Below are 10,043 nucleotides of genomic sequence, written 5' to 3'. Positions count from 1 at the left end.
GCCTCTAATCCTCATTCCTGCAGGAAGTTCTAGGTTGGCCCAGGACAGGCAAGGATGCAGTACAGGAGGGGCAAAGGACACCCGCAGGGGAGCTCCAGGGGATGCAAGGAAGGGGATGCCACAGCAGGGGATGCTCCAAAAGTCACCCCAAAGTCCTGCTGGTCACACAGCTGATGTACTGGCTTCTGGGGAGAGCCTTGGCACAAAGGCATTGCCTGCTCCAAAACATCTTGCTCTCAAGCTCTCCGGCAACGTGCAGCGTCTTTTCTCTTCATGGGTGTACACAAGTGACCAGGCAAGTAGGGGCAGGTAGGAGCAACCTACATTCCAGGAGGCAAGAGCTGGTTGCTACTACAGCCCCTCCAGCTTTAAAACATCATAAAATAATCAGAGTCTGAAATGACAGCAGAGAGATGCCAAGCAGAGAAAAGGAAAAGGAAAAGCAGATCTCTCTGCAGTTCCCATAGTGGCAAAGCTGGCAGAATTGCTGCTATGATACCCTTTTGATTCCCATGGCTCATATCCCACTCCACAGAAAACTAGCCCTACGTTCTGGCATGAAGGAAGAGACGAGCACAGGAGGGTCTGCAGCTCAAGAGTCTCAGCAGTGAGCTCGAGCATGGATTTTGGCAGGTAGAGGAGGAAGAGAAGGAGGAGGGTTCCTGATGTGCAGCTCCAGCACCTGGAAAGAGGTTAACAGCCAGTCCCTGCAAGAGGGGGCTGTAAAGAATGGATCCTACGGGTTTGCTGTTTCTCACTCCCTTTCCCACACCCGTTTTCTTTCTCCGCGGGGCTCTGGAGCCGAGTGGCCAGAGCACGGCTGGCAGTGCTAGGAGCAGGGACACAGGGCTTGTGCCGACGCGGAGGGAAGAGCGGCTGCTAGCTTTGCTGCTCAGGGCTTAATGCACTAAGAGCCCAGCTGACTCCTGCTCAGACGCAAAGGGAAACCGCAGGCACTCGGGGCGGCCAGGCGCCCAATGGTGTTGTGCTTCCCCAAACCATGACGGGACAAAGGTTCGGGAAATGCATCATCCTTTGCCTGCTGCCCTGGAGCTGCCTGAGCTTTGCCTGGAGTGATGCTGCTGGGCCCGGGACCGCCTCACTCGGTGCAGGACACATCAGAAAGGGGCTGCCCAGAGACGTTGCCAACGGGACCGATGTGCACAGCAACATCTCAGGTACTTAAATGAGCGATCTCCCGCCTCTCCCTCTGCGGGCTGCCTGGGGCCCCACGGTGCAGGCACACAGGGGGAAGGGCGCAGGGACGTGGTGATGAAGGGCACAGCGGCACTCCCAAGGCATGCGTAGGGGCCACAGAAGCTTCTGTGATATGGGAGAGATGTGTCACATCAGAAGCCGTCAGAAGGCACAGGGAGGAAACTCAACAGTTGATGTTTTCCTTTGAAAGTAAAGTCCTCCTTCGTGTTAACATCTATGCATATGATGATGGACCAGCTGTCTGCTCAGGGTATGGGTGCACTGAACACATCGCTATCCCTAGAGGCTGAGCTGGGACCCTTGGGAAGAAATGGAGATTTTTTTTTTTTTAAAGCATAAATAATCTCCAAATGCTGAGGGTGATTATTTTTCTTTAATCCACTTTCCAGGGCAAAGCACACACCATTCCCCAGCGAGTGGTACACAGCCTCAGGGCTGCTGTGGGGTGACCACCCACCCAGGGCTGGCAGCAGCTCAGAGAGCCCATGTCACACTCCAAATCACGGTGGTTGTCCGGGAAGGTCCTGGCAACCAGTGCTGGACAATGTAACCATAGAAGAGATCCAGTCCAGGCATTCAGCAGCCTCCCTGGCACCGCTGAATCAACTCATAGACCTCTGCACCACCCGTTAACAGCACTGCTGAAATTAGACATAGTCTGATCTTACTCAACCTGACGTGTCTCTTATCAGCCCCACTGGAGTAGAAGCCTTCACCACCTCAGTAAAAGCAGAGGGAAACCTCTTTCTCACATTAGCTTTACTATTCCACTTGGAATTCCCCACAGAAGCTCCCCCTAAGCTAGATAAAGCACATTTCTGCCTGCAGGTTTTAAGCTTGATTAAATTAGAGTTGATCAGAGCATTTTCCTTTCATTTGGGATATTGATAGCCACGATACCTGTAACCAAATTTTCTTGGCCTTACGGTAGAATACCCAGGGGGGGTTTTGGCAAGCACCCAGTCAGACTGGCATTCTTTTTGAAGCCCACCTCACTTTTGGCTCTCCTTAGGTATTAGTGCAATGCAGAAGAGATGGTCTAAGCAAAATAACTAAGTAGGTCTGAATAGCTGTGGGTTACAAACTAGTTAAAAAATTAAAGGCTGGGATGAAAAAAGCAGCTCTCTCTAGCAGAGAGTAATATTTCTTTGATTTGAGTTCCAACCAACAATATTCTCCCAGAATATTGTCTTATGAAAAAACATTCTCTTCGTTCCTAAAAATTGCTCTCTGCATACTCTCCCCAACCTCTACCTTTCCAGTCTCACTTCTGCTGTTCAGTAGCTGCTCACACTGGAGAGTCTGCAACTGAAAAACTTATTTTTCAAATAAAGCTGCTAGAGTTTCTAATGTATTTCCTATGGACAATGCAAAAAAAACCACACACAAAAACCAACCAATTAAAAAATCCCAGAGACTTGCAGGTCCCGCAGGAGTGACACAGGGCCTGGCAGCGTTTTCGAAAGCATCACTAGGGGGGGGTCTTTGTCACCACCTACGCTTAACGTGTCCCCTTCTCCCCCAGTGCCATGCACAGCTCTCCCCCCGCCACGCTATGGATACTACTACGTGGAAGGAGGCTCAGGCGTCTCCTTGGGCTCGGTGCTCGTGTACTGGTGCCAGGAGGGATACCAGCTGGTGGGCAGCGAGAGGCTCGCCTGCCTCCGCCAGGAGAGTACTTCGTCCTGGAGCCACCCCCCACCCCAGTGCCAGGGTAAGGAGCCCTCGGGCGGGAGCCGGCCCCTGTGCCCAGCCCCAGGGGCTCAGCGGGGCGCGGGGGCAGCGCCATACACTCGCTAACTCGGGTGGGGACGTGCAGCCACCGGCCCTCACACGGGGGCTGCCTCACTCTGACCAAGCCAGCGAGGGCAGAAGGACGTGGGGTGACCCCGCCACCCCGAACAGGGACAGCGAAGGTCCAGCTTGACCCAGTCAGTTGTGGTCAGCACCGGTGAAATGCCTGCTCCAGCAGGGTCACTGCAACAGCATTTCAGGAGCTGCAGGAGGCAGGGGGTGCCAGAGGGTGAATTCACCTGGGATCAGCTCAGCAGATAACCAGACCTTCCCTCACTGCCAGTAACTGCTGCTCAAGGCATCAGGCTGGGTCAAAACCTGGTACCGGCTGAGACCCGACTCCTGGTGCCAGGCACAGGGAGTCCAGGGCACTGCCAGAAGCTCTCACAACAGGAGGAACACTGAACTTCACAATAACCCGGGACATGCTGAGCATGTGCCAGCTGCAAGTGGCCCTCCTTAGTACTTTTTAATTTTTTTCTCTTTTCAGCTGTTTTCTTTGTCCCTTTTAAATGCCTTTTTTATATTTTCCAACTTTTTTCCTTTCTAACTTTTTATGCTTTTAAACTTTTTTCCCTTTTTCCTTTTAAACTTTTCTCCCTTTTTAACTTTATTACATTTTAATTTTTTTCTATTTTTCCTGTTTAACCTTTTTTCATTTTTTCGGGCTTAGTTTCTACTACCCTTACGCTTTATGCAAGCCACATCAAATGCTTGATATTTTCAGCCCCGTATTATTATTTTATATGAATTATCTGAAGAAAATATGACGTGTTAATATGGGGTTTTTTTCCATTAACTTTCTGGTGTATTGAGCCGGCATGGCATCACCCACGTTCACCATTAGCTTTTTTAAGGGTTATTAATAAATACTCTCTGTAACATCACTTTGGGGTTACCTGCAAGGGGGACGGCGGCCGGGGGTAAGGGGGGGTCCCCTTCCCCGGCCCTGCTGACCGCCCCCGCCCCCTGCCCGCAGCCGCCCCGCAGCCCTCGGACACCGGGTCCCGCGTGGCGGTGGCCGCTTCGCTGCTGAGCGGAGCCGTCATCCTGGCACTGTCCGTCTCCTTCGCCGTGTGCTGCTGGCGGGACAGGGCGAGGAAGAGCCGCGCGGGGTGAGTATGGAGGTGGTGTGGGAGCGGTGGGGTGGGTTTCGCAGGAGTGAGGAGCAGCTGCGGGAGCTGAAGGAGTGTCGCTGCTGCCATCTGCTGAGACACGCGGGTTGCGACCACTCGGGACACTTGGGACCCACCCGTGCTCTTTCACAACCCTCCTGCTCACACATCTGAAACTACCAAGCATAAGAGGAGTTAAACCACTGCTCCAAAGCCAAGGTATGTTTGACTTTGGAAGGGGTTTTTGGCAGTGGGGATGCTGCTGCTGATTGCAGAGGGGGTGCTCCTGTTATATGCCTGAGGAATGGGATGCCATCCAGAGGGGCCTGGACAAGTTCAAGAAGTGAGACCATGGAAACCTCGTGAAGTTTAACAAGACCAAGTGCAAGGTGCTGCACTGGGGTCCGGGCTACCCCAGATATCAACACAGGCCGGGGGATGGAGGGATCAAGAGCAGCTCGGCGGAGAAGGACTTGGAGGTTCTGGTGGGTGAGGGGCTGGACATGACCCAGCAATGTGCACTCCCAGCCCAGAAAGCCAATTGTATCCTGGGCTGCATCCAAAGCAGCTGGACAGCAGGGTGAGGGAGGGGATTCTGCCCTTCTGCTCTGCTGAGACCCCACCTGCAGTGCTGCATCCAGCTCTGCGGTCCCCAAAGTAAGAAGGATGCAGACCTGTTTGAGTAAGGCTCAGAGGAGGCCACCAAGATGATCAGAGGGTTGGAGCACTTCTCCTATGAGAAAGGCTGCAAGCTGGCATTCCAGCTGCAGAGAAGGCGGCTCCAGGAAGATCTTACAGCAGCCTTCCAGTACTTGATGGGACCCTACAAGAAAGATGAGTACAAGCTTTTTAACAGGGCCCATTATGATAGGACAAAGGGCAATTATTTTAAAGTGAGGGAGAGTTGACTAAGATTGAATATAAGGAAGATGGTTTGTATAATGAGGGTGGTAAAACACTGGAACAGGTTGCCCAGAGAAGCTGCAGATGTCCCATCCCTGAATTCAAGGTCAGATTGGATGGAACTCTGAACAACCTGATCTAGTTGAAGGTGTCCCTGCTCATTGCAGTGGGGACACACAACCTTTAAAGGTCACTTCCAGCCCAAATTATTCTACAATTCTGTTAGCTTGGTGATTTACACAAAGCCCCCCATTATCAGAGGAAGAAGGGAACTGACAATACATGGAAGATGGTTGATAGGAATATCCCTTTTTGGAGGCTAAGTTCAGTGCAACTGCCTGCACACAGCCCAGGGTGGGGGAGGGAAAGAAGGAGCTTTCTCCTCTGGAAAGAACTGGGAGAAAAGTCATGGTAGGGAGCAGGACTGGACAAGCAGAGGTGCCAAGACGTCACTCACAGAGCATCATCTCTGCAGCAGCACTGCCCAGTTTTCTTGGCCTACACTACAGTCCAGCAGGACCTCTTTTGTATCCTGGGCAAGGGATTAAGTAACACTTAGGGACCGTGCAGCCTAGGAATGCACCTTTAATCAAGAGCCTAACTCATTATCAGAAGTGCACAAGGACAAGGAGGAAAAAAAACCCAAACCCTTCCAGCAAGAGAGAGCATCTCCGTCTTTTTAGCAGGCACCAGTCATACCTCTCCCCACGGGCCTGCTCTTCCCTAGGTGATGCAACCCTTTTGTGCAGGGCTGAAACGACATCAGGCCTTTCCTCTGGGAGCAGAGGAAGGGAGTAAAAATCACTGGGTGACATCCTAAGCTGCCTTAGGATACAAACATGCCAGATCCTTCCAGGGGTGTGAGTAAATAAAAGCCAGACCACAGAGCACAAGGAAAGCATCTGCATGGGCATCTTTCTCTCACCACCCTGCAGGCAGCAGCACCGAAGGAAAGGCAGAGGACGGAAGCGTGACCCCTCCGCCCCCGAGGGGGGCAGGAATGCTTTCGGGAGATTCAAACACTACCACCGGCGCGATTACCACCTCTCGGCCCTCTCCAGCTCTGTGTTCCCAGGGGCATTCGCAGGCTGCAATAACCTGGCTTTCCAAAGGTACCGCTCAGCACCTCTCCCTGCCGCTGCCCCCCCAAGCTCCTCACACAAGGGCAAGAGCTACTCCCAGACTACCCGGAGGCAGGAGCAGCCAGCTGTAAAAAAGCTCGCATCTCCTGGGCAGTCAAACCCCTGCTTCACCCTCTTACGTGCTCCCCACCTAGCACCTATCAGCAGTGGAAGCCTTGCACCTGCTCTTTTTCAAGGGGGAGGGAAGCCAGAGGCGCAGGGCTCCCCTTGGCCCTGCCTCAGCATCGCCGGGGTGGGCTGCAGCCCCCTTACCATGGCCTCTCCCGCTTGCCTTTCCCAGCAGCCCTGACCAGCAGCCGAAGCTGCCCTTGGGAAGATGGCGCCCCGGGGCTGAGGCTGTGCCCCGGCCGCTGCCGCCCGGCCCGGGCCCCGCCAGCGGCCTGCCCGGCCACCTGCCCGGCCACCTGGCCCGCAGCGCCCTGCTGCCGGCCCGCCCGCACAGGGACCTGCTGCCCCGCTACTGCAGCGGCGTGGAGGAACACAAGGGCTTCAGCGAGTGCGGGAAGCCGCTCTGAGAATTTAAACTGCCATTCAGCTTTTCTTCCTTTTTATTTTTCTTTTAACGCTATGAACTCCTTGACCTCAGGAAGAAAGGATTTCAGAAGAGCCAATTAATGTACCTGGGTTTTCAAATGGAGAACAAATGACATTTCATGCTGAAAGACTTTTTTTATATAATCCTTTTATTTCCCTCCCCTGTCCAGCAGTGCACATTTCAAACAGGAGTTTCTGAGTTATAAGCTTCTTAATTGATTATTTTTGCATAAAGCCAAGTCTGAGTAACCCCATTTTAACCTAAAGTTTGTTTGCAGACTTTCCAGTTTTGAACATCAGTCTGATCTTCTGTTTAGGGCTCTTTTAAAGGCTGAAAGTAAAAACAGTTACCAGGAACAAAGAATGAGATTAGATACCTGGAAGCATTTACAATTAATTGCACTTGAATATAGATGGAGACCTAAAGATTTTTTTTGTTGGCGTTCAGAACTCACCATATCTTCCAACTTCTATACAGACAATCTTAGACATGAAAGATGTATTGACAAGAGTGCAAAGCTAGCCAGTCAAGGGGAAAACATGAATTTATCTTTAATACAAAGAACCTAGCACATCTGAAAGCAAACAAACAAAACAACAGCCCTCTAAAAAAAAAAAAAAAAAAAAAAAATCAACCAACCAACCAACACCAAAAAAAAAACCAAACCAAAAAAACCCCCCAAAACTAAAACCAACCCAAAACCCAACAAACCTTTTGGGGGTTTTTCATTCCTTCTCTCCAGCATTAGAAATTCAAATCACGTGTATCAGGACCCATAGCAAGACTTAAAGAGCTAATCTAAGTGCCATCAGTTGCGTTCAGAAAGCAGTGACCCCATATTTCTGTCCAGCATTTCCTGGGTGGAAGGCGAGGGGCACGTTCCAGGCAGCATATGCAGAGCCTGGCCAGACAGCTTCAGGACACCTCGCCCCTTTGCACCCCAGGACAGACCTATGCCTCTGCAGCATGCCCGAGGCACTCTAGGCACACGGGACTTGTTGAGTAATGTGGCATCACGTCTACACAGGGATGCTGTTGATATCTCGGGAGGCACTGTGGTGTCAGTCAGAGGAGGTGCCGGCAGCCCCAAGAACTGTTGCATGCATGGGGCTGGGAATAAGAATGGGCACCCCCAGCACGTCCTGTCTGCTCAAGGATCTAAACAATCAATACTCAACAATCCTGCTACAAAGGCTGGGAGTCTCAGTCAGTTTCATTTCTGTTAACATTTGCATCACATTTCAAGGAAAGAAGCCTTAAAAAGATGCAGGGTAGCACCTCCTCGTGATAAGACAAGGTTTGATAGTAGATGTTGATACCACTGCCACTTTTCCCTGGAGTGAGGGCTAGGGACAATATTTCTAATATTCTAATATTTCTAATAATAATAAAGGAATCTATCCCAATTTCACCTCCTATGTCATTTTTTTTCACATGACTTATGGAAAAGCTGTGGAAAGTCTGCTTTGGGGGCTGGCTTCAAAGGGGGAGAAAGCAGCTGGTAAAACTTTTACAGATCCCTGGAAAATGATGATGCAGACAGTGGCCATTAACCAGCAACTGCACAAGAAGGAAGAAAAAATCTTTCATTCTCTTAAGGCAACTGATGCCTTAGAAAGGACAGGAAAAACAAGACCTGCTCTGAGCTTCCCTTCAGCTCACATCCTAACCTTACCTTCTCCTCCCTCTTTTTCCAGCCAAGTCTAATGCACAGGGAGGGGAATAATCCTGCTTCAAGGTAAGCTGCTCTTCAGTCCCCTCCTAGCTGCTCACAAGACTGCCCAGACTTCTCATGGAAAAGCCGTGAATTTGGACACAGTGCTGTAGGTGTTCTGGGCTCTCATGAGTACATTGGTGTCATACCCATGGACTATGCTTCCACTTCTGCTGCACTGAAATAGGGTTCATGGCTGGGAATTCAGCCCAGGATCTGCCCTAGCAACAGTGCTCCCCAATTTCTTGTTCAGGAGGAGTTGTTTTGTTAAGAGACAAAATCAGGAAAAAAACCAGAAGAAACATTGAATAGGATGGGAATGAGACTTTTCCTGTAGGTTTCGGGGGGTTCTGTGGTCCAGTCGGGACGGCCGGACGTAGACGGTAACGGATGGAGACAGAGATCTCTATAGGCAGGTCTCGGGACACAGCCGGTTTATTGTAAAGGGCGTGGGTATAGGGGCACTGCTCAGAGCTGCCAGACTCAGCTCTGAGCAGGCCCAAGAGTGCAAGAGAGTAAACGGGTGAGAGAGAGAGAGAGAGTGTAAGAGCAAGAGTGGAAGTAAGGAAGGAAAGGGATGAAGAGAAGAGAGAAGTATGAGAAAGTCTGAAGTAGAAGTGTCTGAAGTCCTGGTTACAATACAATAAATCATCTTCTGTACTGAATATTCTAATTGTCACTAACCAATCTAATACAAGATACAAATCCTATAGCATTTACATACAGCCTATAAGAGTTCTTATATTACCATAGAGTGTTACATCTTAACTTCTAAAAACTACTCTTTGGACCCCTTCTGCTGAGCTAGTAGGGTCTGCTCTGACCCTTGGACCTGCCTGCTAGCAGAGGGTATTGTTCAATCAAGAGGGGATTACTTCAGTGGCCATACCATTGTTTTCTAGTTGTTCAGTAACTAAGACCTGGTATTTCAAAAGTGGCTTTCATTTCGATGTTGCCTGTAGTTTTCATATTCCCAAAATCTTTTGTCAGGCAATCATATTTCCAAGGCTTTCCTGTTTCATCTTCCCCAACATTTTCCTATCCATTTCTTTCTCTGTTCCTCTCCCTTGTTATGTTTTAATGAATCCAAAAACCCTCACTACAATTTTCTCTCTCTCCAAAGTGATTTTTGTTCAAAAAATACATTTGGGACTCAGTTTGTTGTTCCTTGGATCTGAGTGAGGCTTTGAAACTGAAAGTGTGATTTTTTTGCTACATGATATTAGAGATTGACAACTGCTTTCACTACAAACCGAAACGATGCACATTTTAGATACAAAAATCTTTTGCCAAACATGTCCAGAAAGGTACTGATTTTGAGTGTCATGACAAAAAGTTACCATTTTCAATAAAAAACTGACAGTAGTTTTTCACACAGAGAAAACTGCCAACTTGAAATAAGCATTTTATACAACTGATATTTAAAAAATTATTTACTTGACAAAATTGAGAAGTTTCCTTGGAGTAACATTTTCCTGACTTTTTTTTTTTTTTTCTGCATGTATGCAAGGCTCAGCTTCCTAACAAAACTATTTGATCCCAAAACATTGTCTTAGCCAAATTTCTCCAGCAAGGAAGAGCACACAGCCAGGTCTTCCTCAAAAGTCATCTCAAGTAGCAGG

At 49.6% G+C, this 10,043-nt stretch overlaps 1 protein-coding gene across 2 annotated transcripts; it reads left to right on the top strand.

Moving 5' to 3' along the window:
- LOC120412002 (sushi domain-containing protein 3-like) lies at positions 1-7,337 on the top strand. Of its 2 annotated transcripts, none has more exons than XM_039571687.1 (5): positions 1-1,178; positions 2,744-2,932; positions 3,992-4,127; positions 5,966-6,142; positions 6,456-7,337. In XM_039571687.1, exons 1-5 carry the CDS (start codon positions 1,001-1,003, stop codon positions 6,685-6,687), a joined length of 912 nt encoding a protein of 303 aa, XP_039427621.1. In that variant the 5' UTR covers positions 1-1,000; the 3' UTR covers positions 6,688-7,337. The 2 variants fall into 2 exon arrangements, with proteins under 2 accessions (XP_039427621.1, XP_039427620.1); XM_039571686.1 differs by having other exon boundaries at positions 2-1,178; positions 6,453-7,337.
- The last annotated feature ends 2,706 nt before the right edge of the window (positions 7,338-10,043 follow it).

The sequence above is a fragment of the Corvus cornix genome, chromosome 1A, assembly GCF_000738735.6.
Source record: "Corvus cornix cornix isolate S_Up_H32 chromosome 1A, ASM73873v5, whole genome shotgun sequence".
Classification (NCBI taxonomy): Eukaryota; Metazoa; Chordata; class Aves; order Passeriformes; family Corvidae; genus Corvus; species Corvus cornix.
This window is presented reverse-complemented; position numbering and strand designations above follow the sequence as displayed.